The 19,077-nt window shown below is 39.6% G+C and overlaps 1 protein-coding gene across 1 annotated transcript; it reads right to left on the reverse strand.

Annotated features, from left to right (window-relative positions):
- Positions 1 to 479: 479 nt before the first annotated feature.
- On the reverse strand, positions 480 to 1,884 carry LOC129728558 (uncharacterized protein K02A2.6-like). The gene is made up of 4 exons (XM_055687005.1): positions 1,721 to 1,884; positions 1,265 to 1,583; positions 800 to 1,177; positions 480 to 572 (listed from the first exon to the last, which is right to left on the reverse strand). The coding sequence occupies exons 1-4, from the start codon at positions 1,882 to 1,884 to the stop codon at positions 480 to 482; spliced, it is 954 nt and encodes a 317-aa protein (XP_055542980.1).
- Between the last annotated feature and the right edge of the window lie 17,193 nt (positions 1,885 to 19,077).

The following is a 19,077-nucleotide window of genomic DNA, read 5'->3' on the forward strand; positions in this document are numbered from 1 at the left end:
TTTTTTAAAGATTTTATATTTTGTATAGTTTCATTATTAATAACTTCCATTTCACCAGCTTCTTGCTCAGGCAAAATATCAAAAGGATTGTCACTACAGACACTCGATGTGTCAGAAAGAGATGCCTCTCTTTTCCTCCCCGCAGCGATGCGAGGTTTCTTTTTCCGTCCAGCCATTTCAGGTGATACGAAAAAAGTTAAAACAAATGTTAAATTCAAAAGTAGGTAGTCTTGAGAAAGACTGATGGGAAATAACTTTCAGGTAGTCTTTAAAAGACTGACAAAACACAAACTTTGAAGCTATAGGCAGTCAAAGACCAGTCCACAAGCAACCGAAAAAACGTCTGATCTGTAGGACAGTTCAAGACGCACTGATGCGGCCAATAGGGTGTAGTTTTCTGTTGCTCAATGCCGAACTCCTTGCAGAAAGTCTTCATTGTGTCACTTATGAACTGTGGTCCGTGGTCCGATCGAAGAATATCAGGGAAACCGAACCGACAAAATGTTTCGTATAACGCCTGTACTGCAAGTTCCGCAAGGGTTTGCCTTATTATCACCACCTCCACGAATCGACTAAAATAGTCGATTAAAACTAGCAAGTAGTGCCCATTAGGAAGAGGTCCCAAAAAATCTACTGCTAGCTCTGACCAAGCTTTGGTGGGCATTCTTGTTCTTTGCATCGGCTCTGGAGGTTCTACAGACGAAACCAAGGTACAAAGGTTGCAACTTTTAACGTAATTCTCGACTTGAGAGTCCATCTTCGGCCACCAAACTTTTTGGCGTAGACGTCTCTTTATTACGCTCATCCCTGGGTGTCCCTCATGGGCACAAGCAATAACCTGAGCTTGAAGAGTCTCTGGAATCACCCGGCGATCTCCACGCATGACAACTCCTCCTGCCGTGTGTAGTTCCGGCTTGAACTGTTTATACCCTCTAGTATTTTCTGTCCAGGTATTCATCTCCAAAGATAGCAGGACTTCTTGAAGGGTTCCATCTTTCTTGGTCGCTTCCACAATATCCTTCAGTACAACAGCGTCCAGAACACAAGATTGCACCATTCGATGGATATGCATTTCGGTTGAGTGATCAAAGGCTTTAGGTGGAATTACGCACAATCGAGAAAGTGCATCGGCCAGATTATTCGAGCCAGATTCGTAGATGGTCTCGTAGTTATAGGCCTGGAGAGGATCAGTTTTCGTAGCGAGGTTGGATACAAATCTACCAACATATGTGACCAATCCCAAAAAACTTCTGAGTTCGCTCACAATCTTCGGCTCTCGAAAGCTTCTTATAGCTGTGATCCGACTTTCGGTGGGTTTCACACCATTGGCATTTAGCACGTGGCCGAGGAATTCAATCTCGTTTGCACGATACACACATTTTTGGTGGTTCAGGAGTACCCCATATTGTTCCAATCTCTTGAGTAACTCCTCTAACCGCTTGTCATGTTCTATTTTGGAGGCACCAAACACCACAATATCGTCAAGGTATATTATAATTCCTTTCAACCCTACCAGTACTGTTTCCATAGTTTTTTGGAAAATCTCAGGAGCACACGACACCCCAAACATTAGTCTCTTGTATCTAAAAACGAATGGTATAATCAAAAAATAATTACAACAATAAGCAATTGCTGCGATTTATTTTATTCATTAAAGAGCAATGCAAAAGAAATAAGACAACAAGTAAAATGCAATTCAAATATTAACGTAAGTATCTACCTGTATAAACCGGTTTTCATGATAAAGGTGGTGATTGGACGCGATTGCTGAGAGATCTCTAGTTGATGGTAGGCATCCTTAACGTCGATTTTTGAGAAAACGGTTGCCCCATCGACTGATCCCAGAAGTTCATCGACCAAGGGCAATGGGTGAGGCTCCCTCATTACAGCCTGGTTGGCTCGACGCATGTCAATACACGGGTACCATAGGAGAGACCCACTCGGAAGGTTGTTGGACACGTTCAATGATCCCTTGAGCCAGCAACATATCCAGTTTCTCTTAGACTTTGGCTTCAAAAGCGTAGGGAACACGTCGATATGCTTGGCGAACAGGTTGAGCATTAGGATCGACTGGTATCTCAACAATTACGCCCTTGATCTTTGGAAACTCCATTGATGATTCCTCTCCAACTCGATCAATGTCAAACCCCACCTTTAGTACTTGCAGCAACTTCGCAGTATCGTTTCCCAGAAGACACTGTTGTCCTTTCTTGGCGACGTAAAACCGTGCTTCAGTTTGTCGTCCTACTCCTTCGATAGTAGCGGTGAAGCTACCCAATATCTCCATTGCCTTGTCGATCCATAACCCTTAAAAATTTTATCTACTACCGTCGTCATGTTCGTTACCAACACTCCTTTCTGTTTCATCTGCTGCCATGAAGGGTGACTTATTATGTTAGCGGCTGCACCGGAATCGATAACCATGAGTACTTCCACACCCCCAACTTTGAAGGGGAATGTGTTTTCTCCCATTGCATAGAAAACATAATTCTCATTTTTCTGGTCTTCGGTTGAAGTTTCTTCGATTACTCGAACTCGCTTTGGAGCCACGGAAGAAAACGTCGGTCGTGGATTTTGGTTTGGACGCTTTCGGCATTGTCTCGCATAATGACCAATTTTTCTGCAATTCAAGCATGTCGCATCTTTCGCCTGGCAACACTCTGCTCTCATTACGTGTCCTCGCTTACCACAAGCAAAACAGACTGGATCTGATCGACTTCTCCATGACTTTTGCTGATGTGGTTGCCACACAGATGGTGGTTTGTTCCACTTAGGTCCATTGATAGTATTCCGCTTTGCAATCGGATCAGATGCTCTGTTAACGTCCACCGAAGGTTTGACATCTGCGAACTCTTTCAGCTTTTTCTCGCTTTCTTCCAGACTCGTACCAAGAGCTTCCACCTCCTCCAGGTTCAGATCCTTTTTAATAGTTTCTGGCGAAGTTTGCTCGAACCACACTTCTCCACAATCTGATCCAGTATAATTTCATCAGGTTTATCATAGTCACATCGTTTTACCTGAGCTCGCAGCCGAAGTAGAAAATCAGAAAATCTTTCATTAGATTCCTGTGCAATTTGCCTGAATTGGTGTCGTTCATAAGTACGGCGCCGAAAAGGCTCAAAATGTGCATCCAGCTTGGCGATGGCAGCATCATAATATGGTAGATCTTTAACTACATACGATATACGACTTTTGTCTGGTAAATTGTCATAAACATCACGTAAATCTGAGCCTCCCAAATACAGCAATTTTGATCTTCTGTCCAACTGCGATTCAATTTTTTCCGAATTGAAATAGGCCTCCAAGTCCCTTTTTCACTTGGCCCAAGCAATCGGTAGGTGAGATGACTCGATGGTAGTTATGAATGGTTTAATACGACAATCCATTCCAGCCCTAGCCATGAGTAAAATAGATAAAATAAACATCAAAACTGTGAAGCTCAAATTGAACCGATCAGATCATTCTTGGCGATACCGCCCTACAATACATTTCAACAGTATGTTTTAAAATCAACATTTATATGTTGTCAGCGAACCCGCTATCTGCCTTTGTCCACGGTGAACCCACCGTTCATTAAAATTCAGCGAACCCGCTGTAGCTCCTGTCTTTGATGAACCCAGCATCTCACATTCAGCGAACCGGCCGTTATATTGTTTCATGGTAAAACAACTGTTCTTTTTTTTTCCTTTTGGTGAACCCACCGCCGTTAGAATTTTCACGACAACTCACAAGTAAACACTGTACAATAACGCAATTGGCGAACCCGCCTTTCCGTTTTTTTTCTGGGTAAAACTACCCTTCTATAAAATTTTAGCGAACCCGCCGTGTAATGTTTTTCAAGTTTCGTGTTTCACTTCCTTATCCTGTTAACTCTGTCAAGAGAGGTGATCTCACCAACACATGTAATACACATGGCGGGTGGCATAGCGCTAATTAATTTCGGCTCTACTTTCATGAATGATGCAAGCAATTTCGAAAACGATCTTTTTCCGCTGAAACGAGAAATATAGTTAACTTCAACTTACATTTTCACCTCGTCGCCAATGTGAAAGCCAAATGAACACGGCAATTCGGATCTCCGGTACTTATTTGAGGAAGAAATCTAGGTTTAGTTTTAGCGCAAATCCGTGCTTCTTTATTAACGCCCGTGCCTACTCTTCTGATTACTTTCTTCTTACTCTCATTCTTATTCGCTTCGTTCTATCTCTGTCCTAGAGCCTTCTACACTGATCGAAAATATCACATCAAAGATGCCACAGTATACTGTATTATTGTTATTTATTCTAGATTTTTTATTTATTATTTATTTTAGTTGGATATGTATCATATTTATACTTAACTAATGGTTGTATTTTACGACTTAATATAGTTTACGTGTTTTAAATTGTCAAGAAAACTTCTAGCATTGTTAGTTAAATTAGTGAATTGAAAAACATGTCTTACTTATCTCATCTCATCTCATATCATCTCATCTCATTTTATTACATTTCAACTCATCTCATCTCATACATCTTATTTCACTTTAATATACAGATTTCTTCCAGAGAATCACAAGCGTGTAGAATATATTTTTCTGCGAAAACAACACTAATGGGCAAAACGACGCACATGCTTGAAGAGAGCAGCGAGTCGTGTGTATCTCAGTAGCTTGCAAAAAACACCGCGATGGAATCTGAAATATCTCTCCAGAAAAATAGAAACTGGTTTGAGCTTTCTTACGCGAAAGGACATTACGCATTGTGTTTCTTAAGCATATATCAAATGAAAGAAGCATCTAGGTAGGAATGTGGATTGCGTCGTTGCTTTGCATGTCGGACAAAAAAATAAATTCAGCCGCCCGTCACGCATGTTTACTTTTCAAATGTTATCGAATTATTCTCAGCAGTGCGCACCGCGGCGTAATTCCGTGAATTTTGGCTAGAGTGATGCACCACTGTGGTATAAGAAGCAAGTGTATTAACTTTTCAGCGAGCGTCAGGAATACAGCACTAAAAAGAATACATAAATTTGGTGCAAAAAATGCTACGTCCAGCGCTTATGCTGGGCAAAAAGTGAGCGGTGAATGTTCACTCTGCTCTTTACACATACTAAGGAGAACAACAAGTCTGATAATTTGTATGTTCGGTTAAATAGTACACTCGAGCAATGCCACAAAAATGTAGCAATTTTAAAATATTATTTAATTGTCAACTTTGATGTGGTTAAAATTTTGCACAGATGCATGCTTCTATGGGCAGAATATACCATTTTGTCATTGTTTTTTTTTTTTTTTTGAATCACGATTCATCGTTGAGAAGCTATGTAAAAAGGGTATTGATGATTACCAATATTTTCAGAGTCAACACGGTTCGTTTAAGCGGTGTGAAGTCTTCGGCAAAGTTATGGACACTGTTCTTGTCTTCCCAAGAAATATATACAGTCCACATTTAATTACCTACACTGGTTGACAAAAGCGAAAAAATTGCCCTAATGCTCAAAAAAGTCGCCTGCAAAGGTTTCAGATTTTTAACCATTCCTGTGAAATTTGAAGCCCCTAGTGTATGCAGAAGTTCGTCAAAATGCCGTCCTCGCCGGTTTGATCGCTTCTACGTTAGCTTACGGAAAAACTCATTTAAGTCTCTGAAAAAGTTATCTTTGCTAGAGTTAACCAAATTCACAGATCCAGTTTGAGCTCTGCGGCAAAACCTGCGTTTACCATTGTTATCTAATAAGCTATTTCCTAACATCCATTTACATTAATGGCTGTCCAATCATGGAGAAATAAGAAAAAAAAAATTTTTTTTTTAATTTCTAACCAGAACGGTTTGTTTGATTGGTATAACATCTTCAGCTGATTTGGTTTTAGATTTGCATAGACGTTTCTATGAGCAAAAGATGCCATTTTGAGCTATGGGTTTAATTTTTTGAAACACGACTCACTTTCAAAAAACTATTTAATGTATAAGCTTATGGGCGTAGCCAGAACCCCCTGCCCCTACCTGCCCCCTCCGGCTACGCTTATGTATAAGCTATATGCTGGGAAGGTATTGATGATCAAAATTTTTTTTTTATTTTTAAATTATTTTCCACAACTTTGCCGAAGACATAATATCAAGCGTATTCTGTGTTTGATTTATGGCAGCGCAAAACCCGAGACATCAAGTTTCGGGATTATCGGGGCGCCGAGATTAAAAATAAAAAATATGTTTATCATCTTAACGGTTTGTTTAATCGGTCCTCTCTGGATGGACAAAATTTCTGTCTACAACTTCACTGAAGATATTACACCAATCAAACAAACCGTTCTGGTTTCAATTTTTTTTTCATTTCTCTGAAAATTAAAAAAAAAGAAAAGGAAGTTTCTCATTTTTTTTTTTTTTTCATTTCTCCATGATCAGACACCCATCAATGTTTAGATAACCTTTTGTTGTTTCCGTAAAAAAAAAATTTAAAAAAAAAATTTATTTTTAATATTTTTTCTTGAAAAATAACGATTTTTTCTAGAGTTTAAGAAAGACAAAATTATTATCTACAACTTCGCCGAAGACGTCACACCGATCAAACAAACCGTTCTGACTCTAAAAATATTTCTCGCGAAACTTTTCAACAGGATTTAACATACATTGAGAGACTCTCTTTGTTATTTTTTTCTTTGATTAATAACTAAAGGTATGTTTAGACTATCTGATTTTATCATCTGATTCGAGCCGATTGCTCGAAAATTTATCGAATGCAATGTTGGTTTACGTTTACACTTATTAGATATTGTGATTCGACATGCCGTTCGATATGTCGAATGGAATAGGAACGTTTCGACGTTTCGATTTTTCGTTCGACTCCAAGAACATAGCAACCTTTGATTTTTTTCAGTTTTTTGTTTTGGCTTTCTAAAACAAACAGCATTTTCATATTTTGGGTACTGGCAAATATTGAAATGTAGAAAGGAATTCCTTTGACATTCATTGGGCAGTTCTTCCTTTCGACTTGTGCAAGCAGTGTGAACACCGCCATACAAACAGGTTCGACAAAGTATTTTGAACGGTAATTCGAGCAGACTTTCGATTTCTGCAGTGGTCAAAATCAGACCAACATGTCTAATAGGCTAAACATACCTTAAGCTATTTTTCCATTTTCATAATACTCTTTGCTCAGTAAGCTAGGCATTTTTATAATCTTTCGATTTGGCAAAAAATCGTCGAAAAACTTTTATAATCCTATGATTGACGAAACAAATGAAAGATGAGAGAACCTCTCATTGTCACTTAAGTCCTTTTGGAAAATTACACGAGATTTATAATCATCAATACTACTTTTATATTGAATTTTTACTTAGATTTTAAAAAATAAGTCGTGATTCAAAACAAAACAAAGACACAACACGGCATCTTTTGATCATTGAAATTTCTATGCAAAGTTTCAGCCAAGTCAAACACACTTCTGTTCGGCTCTTAGTTGATGTGTCTCAATATTTTAAAAGGTAAATAGTTGGCATAATTATGAGTCATCATTTCGCGAGGATAATCTTAAATCTCTTCGAGTAGCTTTCTATCCCAAATTTATATCTAATAATAACCACTTGGTTTGGTTCCTCCTAATAAATAAAAAGTTGCAGCTTTTCTTTTATATTTCAACAAAACCTCTACCAATATTATAGATACAGAATGCTCCTGTAAGCTTAACTAGTTTTAAAATATTTCATTTTCTGAAACTCATTGCGATTATTTCACGTACCGTTCCAGCAAGGTGAACCGTTAGTAATTATCTTTCAAAACATTGGGTGCATGCTCAATGAGTAAAATATTGAACATTTTAGCACCACACGCGTAATAATGAATGCACCAAAATCACCACCCTCCGCTTTCAGCACCCTGGAAGGTGACTAACGAGGGTGAAAAAGAACACATTCTGCACAAAGACCATTATTTACTACCCACCAATCATCTTACCGCAATAAAAAAGTAAAGAACGAGAACGTGAGGAGTGTATGGGGAAATTATAGTTTATTGCCTCTTTTTTCTTTCGAAGAGGGAGTTTTTATTACACTAAATGGCACAGGAAATGTTAAAGATTTTGATTTATGGTGCTAATAAATCCAGCCGTTTTCCTTCTGACTGGTAAATTTAGGGCCGAGTCACATGCGAAAACGAAGGCAGCGGCGGCGTCGAACGGCTACAAACGGTGCTATCCGTATTATCGGGTCAAGTCCTTTGCCAGCGGTTCTTAGTTTGATTTATCGCACATGTCTGCGGTAATTTCAGACTATATGATTGCTCTCTTTTTCGGGAAGTTGAACAAGAAAACACTCATTTCTCTGGTGAGTTGGAAACGATAAACTAATTGATTGTCTCACCACAGTGGCGGCGATGATTAATGCGCCCTTGAACTTAATGTCGCGATACATTGGGGAAGTGTGTCCAACATAAAAATCATATGAAATTCTTATATAACTTAGACTACAAGTGAATATTTTCAACGTGTATTTATAATAAATGGATAGTGCATCGGAAACGGGATCAGATGTAACGCGTCGACCTAGCCTAAGAAGATTCGATTCCATTTGTCAGAGTGTCACAAAGGAAAAATGTAAAGAAAATACTGTTTGCAATGTATTATACGCAAACCTGTGTGTCAACGTATGACATACATATACAGCTAGAAGGGCAAGCATCTGATTCATCTTTCCTCGTTTGTCCATCCAAAAAAGCATCAAACAACGTTAAGATATTCTTCTTTCAACGGCATCATGTAAGATAAATGAGCACTTTCCACACTCACTCGGCTCTGCTCACAACTCTCTAGAGAGAAACGTTTCCGGAGAACGGCTTTGCTCGTTCTATGCAATAACTGCAAAGTTTTGTGTATCACTTTATGAATGATTTATTGTATCCTGTCTAACCCTTGTCTTTTCGACAGATTCACTGATTCATCACGTCGTTTGTTTTATGTGATACTTTTCTGGTAAATTCGTCTTGTTCATGCCGCTTTCCCTCCCATGGAAAATTTATTATAGTGGTTTGCTCAGAATATGGCTGTATGCTACTAACCAGTAACCAGCGGAGTGGCATGAACACTCGTGGCGAAATCTAGTACGAGTTTTCTGATTTTGGTGGTGGTACTTCGAAGCCTCTCGGAGAGCCATGGGCGAAAAATTGTTCGCCATAGGAGGAGAACTTTCTGCACGAGCAAACGATGACGATAGGATAAATGATTTTGCTGATTTCACACAATCTTCGAGGTACGGTGGAAAATGGATGGTATGATATTTGTAACCACGATGACGGTGTGTTGTTGGTGCAGACCTTTCCTTTCCGATAATAAATCATGCAATGTCATCTGCCAGGCTATGCTACCGTGCTGACTGGACCTTTTTTGTGTTCCATGAATATTTAATGCGAAAGAGAAAAGTGGCTCGGTCGGTCTAATTCGCGCGCATCAATAATAAAGTGAAAGGAAATATTCTTCTGGTTCTATTTAATTAGAAATCTACAAAAAGCTCTATATATCTAATTAATTTCATTTCCACAACCAATCCAATCAGTACAACTTCTGTTAAAAGTTTTACACTTCCCAATTATATATTGAAAAAAAAATTCAATGATTCCAATGGTAATCTCTAATTTCACACTGGGCAGGTGGAGAAATATCTTTGGAGGAAACCTGAAAAAGGCTACGTACATGGTGGGAGGATTGATAAGATTTCTTTTTTGTTTATGCTATTTAGCATCATATCTTAGATTACATCTAATCTAATTTTTTTTTTGACAGCATTGATAGACGAAAATGCCATTGCTGTCAACTTCAAAGCCTAGAAGCGTGTGATTGTACCGCTCCTCTGCACACCTGCCCTCCGTACAGTACCCTCCAAGGCTTTGTTGGATAGCAAGTTCGAAAGAACGTCCCTTTGCTTCTGATTACACTTGTCGACAAAAGTGAAAAGAAAGTGCTGCCCTAAGACTCAAAATAGCTGCCCTAGAAAGATTATAGCTTTTTAACCATTCTTGTTAATTTTGGGGCCCCTAGCCATTATCAAAACGCGTCAACTTACGTGAGAGTTCGTATAGTATTTGCTCAAATGGCTCGTCGCTTCAACGTTATTAGGTACCTATAAACCAACTATAATAACCTATAATCTTTCTTTTTTTTTTTTTTAGCTTGAGCTGTATTGGCCAGTGTAATTCAACGGCACAAATGCATCCGATATTTTATCCGCTGTCCTGACACCTGATAGTCAGGAATCGCACGAATCAGTTTAACCAGTTCGTTGGGAAACCATGTTCAAACATGATATGCCAAATCAGTTCTGTTTCACTAAATCGTACGCCACCTTGAAGTCTATAAACAGACGATGTGTCTGCAAGCTGTGGTTTCGAAATTTGTCGAGAATCTGTCTCAAGATAAACATGTGGCTCGTTCAGGATGGTCCCGCTTGGATACGCCTAGTTACCTGCAACTTATCGGTAATCAGGTTCCCCTCCCTGTCATTTTGCATGCCAGGGACCAGCACGGTCAAGTTCCTGGCTTCATTAATCGATCTTTAGAATCTTTTCGTAAAGTGCCTGATGAAGCAATTCTCCGCCTCCACGAAGACGCGATCATAGTGTTTTACACGTTTTCGGCAGCTCTAAACAGCTCTGGTATCTCTTTCGCATCTGACGCGTCACTCGGTTTGCTGTTCCCAACGCGTTAGCCTAGGCCCAAATCTTTCCCTCCAACACGTTAAAGCACTCAGCATTGAACCCACTAAGCGTGATTGCCTCTGCCATGCGTATAATCCTTCGCGCTGTTTCCCTGACCGCGTCGTTAATGTGCTTTCACTTCTAGTTCAGATCTACTTGAACCGATTCATCGATCCATCCATCAACTTTCCGAGTATACTCTGCAGCAACTCTTTCCACTGATAGCCTCTGGATGTTCATACGTATCTTCCTCTTCAATCTTGATTTGAATACATTTGACAGTCGGGTGCGAATCCTGCCTGCCACGAGATAGTGATCGTAAACGACATTCGGTCCCCAAAAAGACCGCACATCGATGAGATCTGACAAGTACCGGCCGTTGATCAGCATGTGGTCGATCTGAGAGTAGGTCCCTCCAGTGGTATGTTTTCAGAGGTGCTTCCGAATATTCCGACGTGCAAAATAGGTACTACAGATGGCCATACTCCTGGCCGCAGTAGAATTCACTAAACGACTTATGTCGTTGGTGATAAAGTGAAGGCTTTCCCTACCATTAACAACTTGAAAGAAATACTGCGTCTAACTTGGCCGTTCATGTCACCGACGAATATCCCATTTCATGTTGTGTGCACTCCTCCTTTGCGACATCGTTTTCTTCGTTTGTCGGCACATACACGTTAAAAATGTTGTATTTGGAGAATCTGCCTGTGGTGATCCTCAATACTCATAGATAGTCACTAATGGGCCTCTACCTACGCTTCTTCTAGATCCCGAGTAGCGCAATACCACTCCGAGTAGTACAATACCAGTTCCACTCTGTCGCCACCACTGATGTGGTACTCGGAAGAAGCTACCACGGTTGGTTCTACTTCTAATGTACGTTCTCCAAAGCTTGTTCAACGCACTTGTATTATTGGTGCTACCTCCACATTTGTCTTCCGCAGCTCTCTGGCTAAGATGTCCGCGTGTGCCGGTTCGAGCAAAGTCGTAGCTTTCCAAGTACCAAGTTTCTAATCCTTTTTTTTCTTCGCAACAATCCAATCGTTGTTTTTTTTTGTTTACCGATTGTTTCGATTCGCGTTATTCTCTGGGTTGTTCATGAAACAGATCCCGTTGGGTTTTAACAACACGCCCATTTTTTTTTTTTTTTTAAGGGGGGATTTGTTAGTAGCTTAAGTAAATATTAGTAAATAATGAGTATGTGTGTCCAATCACAAATGGTGACTTCTCAACACTGTTAGAAATTTGTAATTCTAATTGTTAGGATTTGTTTGCTTTCGCAATTAGGACTTATCATTCGTAGGGATTTAAACCTACTTGTCAGAAAAGGGGATGTAAACTTACAACTTACTTAATTGCTAACTTATTGGCTATAAAGAGAGCTTATCGTAGCAATTGAGGATTGCAACGATTTTTGTCGAAAATTGTTAATAATTTTATTTGACATAGTTTCTAATGGTTCAACACCAGTAAGTCTATGTAATTCGAGTGTACCAAACCAAGGAGGACGCTTCAAAATCATTTTCAGAATTTTATTCTGAATCCTTTGGAGCGTTTTCTTCCTTGTTGAACAGCAACTTGACCAGATCGGTACAGCATAGAGCATTGCTGGTCTAAAAATTTGTTTGTAAATCAAAAGTTTGTTCTTTAAACAAAGTTTAGAATTCCTGTTAATGAGAGGATATAAACATCTCGTATATTTGATGCACTTGGCTTGTATACTCTCAATGTGCTCTTTGAAAATAAGTTTTTTATCATAAATTAGTCCCAAGTACTTTACCTTGTCGGACCAACTTAAAATAACCCCATTCATCTTGACAACGTGATTATTGTTTGGCTTGAGGAAAGAAGCCCTAGGCTTATGCGGAAAAATTATCATTTGAGTTTTAGAAACATTGGGAGAGATTTTCCACTTTTGCAAGTAGGAAGAAAAAATATCTAAACTTTTCTGTAATCGACTGCATATGACACGAAGGCTTTTTCCTTTTACGGAAATGCTTGTGTCATCGCAGAACAATGACTTTGTGCATCCTGGAGGCAAATCAGGAAGATCTGAAGTGAATATGTTGTACAGGACTGGACCCAAGACTGAACCTTGAGGTACACCTGCTCTGACAGGAAATCTATCAGATTTTGAATTCTGATAGACAACCTGCAGAGTTCGATCAGTAAGATAATTTTTTAAAATTTTGATTAGGAAAATTGGAAAATTAAAAGTTTGCAATTTCGCAATCAAACCTTTATGCCAAACACTGTCGAATGCTTTTTCTATGTCTAAAAGAGCAGCTCCAGTGCAATAACCTTCAGATTTGTTAGCTCGTATCATATTAGTAACTCTGAGCAATTGATGAGTTGTGGAATGCCCATGGCGAAATCCAAACTGTTCATTTGCAAAAATAGAATTTTCGTTGATGTGTGACATCATTCTGTTAAGAATAATTCTCTCAAACAGTTTACTTATTGAAGAAAGCAAACTGATTGGTCGATAACTTGAAACTTCAGCTGGGTTCTTATCCGGTTTTAAAATTGGAGTAATTTTTGCATTTTTCCATAATTTGGGAAAATATGCAATTATGAAGCAGCAATTGAAAATTTTCACTAAAAATTCCATTGTGCTCTCAGGGAGATGTTTGATTAGTATATTAAAGATTCCATCGTCACCAGGTGCTTTCATATTTTTGAAATTTTTAATAATTTAATTTTTAATAATTTGATTTAATCTCATTCAAGTTAGTTTCAATTATTTCTGCAGGTAAATAATTCTGGGAAGAAATTAAATCAAATTGGCGTGTGACTTCATTTTCAATTGGACTCACAAAATTCAAATTTGAGTTATGAACACTCTCAAACTGCTGAGCAAGTCTTTGAGCCTTTTGTTCATTGGATACAAGAAAACGTTCACCATCTTTTAAAACTGGAATAGGCTTTGAAGGTTTCTTAAGAATCTTCGACAGCTTCCAAAATGGTTTTGAATATGGTTTCAATTTTTCAACTTTAGTCTCAAAATTTTGATTTCTCAGAAGAGTAAATCTATGCTTAATCTCTTTCTGTAAATCTTTATAAAAAGTTTTAAAAACAGGGTCACGAGAACGTTGATATTGACGTCTGCGGACATTTTTCAAACGAATTAGAAGTTGAAGATTTTCGTCAATTATTGGTGAATCAAATTTCACTTGAGCCTTTGGAACAGAATAATTCCTGGCATCAACAATTGCACATTTTAATGCTTCCAAAGCGGAATCAATATTCACTTCATTTTGCAAATCAAGCTCATTATTGAAATTTCTCTCAATATAATTTTTGTATCTTTCCCAATTAGCTTTGTTATAATGAAAAACAGAGCTCATAGGGTTTAAAACTGATTCATGTGATAAAGAAAAAGTTATTGGAAGATGGTCAGAATCAAAGTCAGCATGTGTGATCAAATCACTATATACATGACTTTGATCTGTCAGCACCAAATCAATTGTTGAAGGGTTTCTTACAGAAGAAAAGCATGTAGGACTATTCGGAGACAAAATAGAATAGAATCCTGAAGAACAATCATTGAATAAAATTTTGCCATTGGAATTACTTTGAGAATTATTCCATGAACGATGTTTAGCGTTAAAATCGCCGATTATGAAAAATTTCGAACGATTTCTGGTGAGTTTTTGTAAATCACCTTTAAAATAATTTTTGAGCTCACGTGTGCATTGAAATGGTAAATATGCTGCGGCAATAAATAAAATCCCAAGTTTGAACTTCAATTCCCAAAGTTTCAATAACTTTCGTCTCAAGATGGGGAAGAGCACGATGTTTGATTCGGCGATGAATAACAATTGCAACTCCACCGCCGGAACCCTGAATCCTATCGAATCTATGAACCACGTAATTGGGATCATATTTTAATTTAATGTTAGGTTTCAAAAATGTTTCAGTAATAATTGCAATATGCACATTATTTACTGTTAAAAAGTTAAAAAGCTCATTCTCATTGGCCTTCAATGAGCGAGCATTCCAATTTAATATTTTAATTGTTTTATTTAAAATCATTGCTAAATTTTAAATTAGAAACAATTTTAATAGTAAAATTTGTGCCTATTTGAATGGCTTCAAACATTGATTTTGCCTGCAACATGTCGTTCATAAGATCGAACATTGCCTGTTGCAAAAAAGAAAGTTTACCTGCCGTAATAGGCCCCAGGCAGTTGACATTAGAAAAAATATTTTCGGCAGCAATATTAGCTGGAGTGTTAGGTGTATAATTATTTTCTAGCGTGTTTTGCTTACCCATATTAACGGTCATTTTCGAACTACCAACACTAGGCGGTATAATGTTCGAACTACCTGTAACCTGTGCATAAGTTAAACGGGTATGCAAAGGAGTAGGTAAACTATGCGTCACTGGTACGCTTGGAGAATTTTGTTTTGAAGTTGGTTTTAATTGAGAAATTGACAATTGCTAAACGGACTGGGCATTGATAAAAATTTGACATATGGTTGCCGTTACAATTCGCACAGCGAAAATTTTTACTCTCTTTCACAGGACATGTGTCCTTTTTGTGAGAAGAGTCTCCACAATTAAGACATTTTTGGTCCATGTTACAGAATTTGGAACCATGGCCATAACGTTGGCAAGTACGGCATTGGGTGATATGCTTTTCACCTCCGCCATACTTCCTATAAATTTCCCACTTTACACGCACATTATACAAAGCATGTGCTTTTTCAAAAAAATTTTAAGTTGTTTACCTCATTGCGGTTAAAATGAATTAAATAATAAACAAGGGAAATTCCAGCTCTCTGACTGTTTTCGCCTCGTGATTTTTGTTTCATTAGAATTACTTGGGTAGGGGCTATGCCAAGTAATTCTGTTAAAGTAAGTTTGATCTCATCAACGGTTTGATCGTTGGTGAGACCTTTCAAGACAACCTGGAACGGCTTGGCGTTCTTGGTGTCGTATGTAAAAAATTTGTACATCTTGTCAGTTAAATACTGAACAAGACGATCACGACCCTTTACTGAGTCGGCTAATAAGCGGCATTCACCTCTACGGCCAATCTGATAGGTAACTTTAACGTCAGAAACAAACGTTGAAAGTTCCTTTTTGAATATATTAAATTCAGAAGAAATAGTTACCACAATAGGTGGAACTTTCTCCTTTTTTAAAGATTTTATATTTTGTATAGTTTCAATATTAATAACTTCCATTTCACCAGCTTCTTGCTCAGGCAAAATATCAAAAGGATTGTCACTACAGACACTCGATGTGTCAGAAAGAGATGCCTCTCTTTTCCTCCCCGCAGCGATGCGAGGTTTCTTTTTCCGTCCAGCCATTTCAGGTGATACGAAAAAAGTTAAAACAAATGTTAAATTCAAAAGTAGGTAGTCTTGAGAAAGACTGATGGGAAATAACTTTCAGGTAGTCTTTAAAAGACACACTGACAAAACACAAACTTTGAAGCTATAGGCAGTCAAAGACCAGTCCACAAGCAACCGAAAAAACGTCTGATCTGTGTTCAAGACGCACTGAACAACACGCCCAAATTATCGCTTATCGCTGCTATAGATAAACTGAAATCATCCTTCGCTGCAGGCCCCGATGGATTTCCGTCGTACGCTTTGAAATGCCTCTGTCCTTATTCATTTGTTATGCCTGTCGTTCAATTTATCTTTTCGGAAATGCGCATTTCCCTCCAGTTGGAAATTATCCGTTATGTTTTCCGTGCACAAAAAAAAACCGATTAAAATAACTGTTAACGACGATCTTTTCACCAGCTGCAAAAAATACATCACATCGGATCAACATGGTTTTTACCCGGAACGATCAATAACAACTAACTCAATCGAGTGCTCGTCGATTTGCTTGCAAAACATGAGTAACGGTGCTCAAATAGACGCAGTATACAGGGATCTGAGGGCGGCGTTCGATCGAGTAGACTACAGAATACTTTTAGCTAAACTTGTAAAACCTCGAAGTTCATCTGCTCTCGTGCAATGGCTTGGTTCCTATTTGATGAATCGAACACTCTGTGTGAAAATAGGTATTAAGTGCTGCTTTCGGAAGGTTGCCGTAAATTTTTATACCGGTGATGTTAAACTCTTTAAAAATGTGAGAAATTCGAAATTTGGACTGCGTTCAGCTCCAGCAACCAGTGGATATTTTCAGCCAATGGAGTTCTAGAAACCTTTCTGTAAGCGTTCAGAAATATAGTGTCATCTCCTTCTATCGGATAAAAAAAAAACAATCTTATTTGACTATACTATGTTGGGTCAACCAGCCTTCTAGTTGGTCTCGAGGTACGATGCTGGCCTAATAAGCCAGTCGTCGTAGGTTCGAGTCACGACTCGGAAGAGTCTGTTAGTGTCCGTAGAGTCGTAGCGAAGTCTGTGTATAATAAACAGAAGGTCAAGTTCCAAATCAAAATGTAGCACCAAGGCTTTGCTTTTGGCTTATGCCGGGTCAACTTCTAGAGTGACACAAATTCAAGATCTGGAAGTTATTTTGGATACGGCACTACCTTTCAAACTGCACAACAACGAAATTATCGTTAAAGCTAACCGACAACTATTTCATGTTTAAGATACCCGACGAGTTTCTAGTGCGTTCTATCTTAGAATTCTGCTCCGTGGTATGGTGTCCATTCCACAACTCCTTAATCACTGGAACTGAATCCGTGCAACGTTGTGCGATATGCGCTAATATATGTTCCTTGGCGTAATCCCTCAAATCTGCCAGCCTGCACTGAACGCTGTCGGCTTTTAGAAATGCTAACTCTTGAGCAGAAACGATTCAAGGTGCAAGCTGCATTAATTGGTAAAGTGCTTCTAGATGAAATCAATGCTCCGAATATCCTCGACCATACTTACCTTACCAAACAGTCCCGAGCCGTGGTGTGGCCTTTGCTGTACGTAAGAGTCGTCTCCATTCTACTCGATCCATGGCTGCAGTTCGCCAGCTCTGCAGTCTGCGTAAGGTCCGCAGGTCGTCTTCCACTTGATCGGTCCACCTTGCCCACTGTGCACCTCACCGTCTCGTCCCTGGTTTCAAGAACCCGGTAAAGAGGGCTGTCGTCCGACATGCTTACAACATGCCCAGCCCACCGCAACCTGCCTATCTTAGCGGTGTGGACGGTAGATGACTCCCCAAGCAGCTCCTGCAGTTCGTGGTTCATTCGCCTTCTCACACTCCGTTTTCCATCTGCAGTCCACCGAAGATGGTACGCAACACCTTCCGCTCAAAGACCGCAAGGGCACGTTGGTCCTAGTACATGTCTCATGCCCATAGAGGACTACCGGTCTGATCAGCGTCTTGTAGTTGGTTACGTTGGTACGGCTACGAATTCTACTCGATCGGAGCGTCCTCCGGAGACCAAAGTATGCACGATTTCTTGCCATAATGCGCCGTTGAATTTCTCTGCTGGTATCGTTACCAGTGAGCCCAGATACACGAACTCGTTGACCACCTCGATTTCATCACCACCAACTTGAACTCGAGGTGGGAGGTTAGCACTGTCTTCTCGTGAACCCCTTCCTTTCATGTACTTAGTCTTCGACGCATTGATGACCTGTCCAATCCGTTTGGCTTCAGCCTTTAGTCCGATGTACGTATCCACCATCTTCACAAAGGTTCGAACCACAATGTCGATATCGTCGGCGAAACCAAACTGTTGAACTGACTTTTGGAATATTGTACCACTCGTGTTAATACCCGCTCTTCTGATGACACCTTCCAGGGCAATGTTAAACAGTAGGCACGATAGACCATCATCTTGCTTTAGGCCTCTCCGGGTTTCGAAGAGGCTCGAGAGTGCCCCCATTACTCGAACTACACACGTCACTCGATCCATCGTCGCTTTGACCAACCGCGTCAGTTTGTCCGTAATCGTGCATAATTCGCCATAACTGATCCCGATCGATTGTGTCGTACGCCGATTTAAAATCGATGAACAAATGATGTGTGCAGTGCTACGACTTCGAAGTTGCTTGGATGTAGCTCTTCGTAGATTATCCTGTCGCATCCTGGAAAGCAGAGCGATTTGCAGTTCCATGTCCCAAGTTTCCAATCGTGGTCCTTATTTCGTTGCCTAGGTCCATGCCGATTGTTCCGATCTGTATTATCTCTTACGTTGTTTGTAACATGCGGTTTTCCGGGCCTTCCCCAACGCCCTGTCTCGCCGGGGGACCAGCATGTCAGCTCTGTTTAGAGTCCCACGCTGCCACCAGGACGTTGATCAGCCGCTCCTAACATGAAGATCAGACGCTGTTTTGAGCTGCACCATTCTAGGTGAACAGACGCTCGGGTTGGCGAAGCATTTCCTCTACCCCCGGAATATGGTTTACGCGTCAATGATCGCGTCGCACCTTCTCAGTTAGCTATTGTCGGATGACAACATTTGCCCAGGCAACACCAACCAGTTGTATCCAAGTTTAAACCGGC

This window comes from Wyeomyia smithii, chromosome 3 (genome assembly GCF_029784165.1).
Source record: "Wyeomyia smithii strain HCP4-BCI-WySm-NY-G18 chromosome 3, ASM2978416v1, whole genome shotgun sequence".
NCBI classification, from domain to species: Eukaryota; Metazoa; Arthropoda; class Insecta; order Diptera; family Culicidae; genus Wyeomyia; species Wyeomyia smithii.

Coding starts and splice junctions, on each gene's coding strand:
- LOC129728558 (XM_055687005.1), bottom strand. CDS start 1,884: ATGAGGGAGCCTCACCCATTGCCCTTGGTCGATGAACTTCTGGGATCA. Junction 1,584..1,720: donor ATGAAAACCGGTTTATACAG/GTAGATACTTAC, acceptor ATTCGTTTTTAG/ATACAAGAGACTAATGTTTG. Junction 573..799: donor AGGGACACCCAGGGATGAGC/GTAATAAAGAGA, acceptor CGACTATTTTAG/TCGATTCGTGGAGGTGGTGA.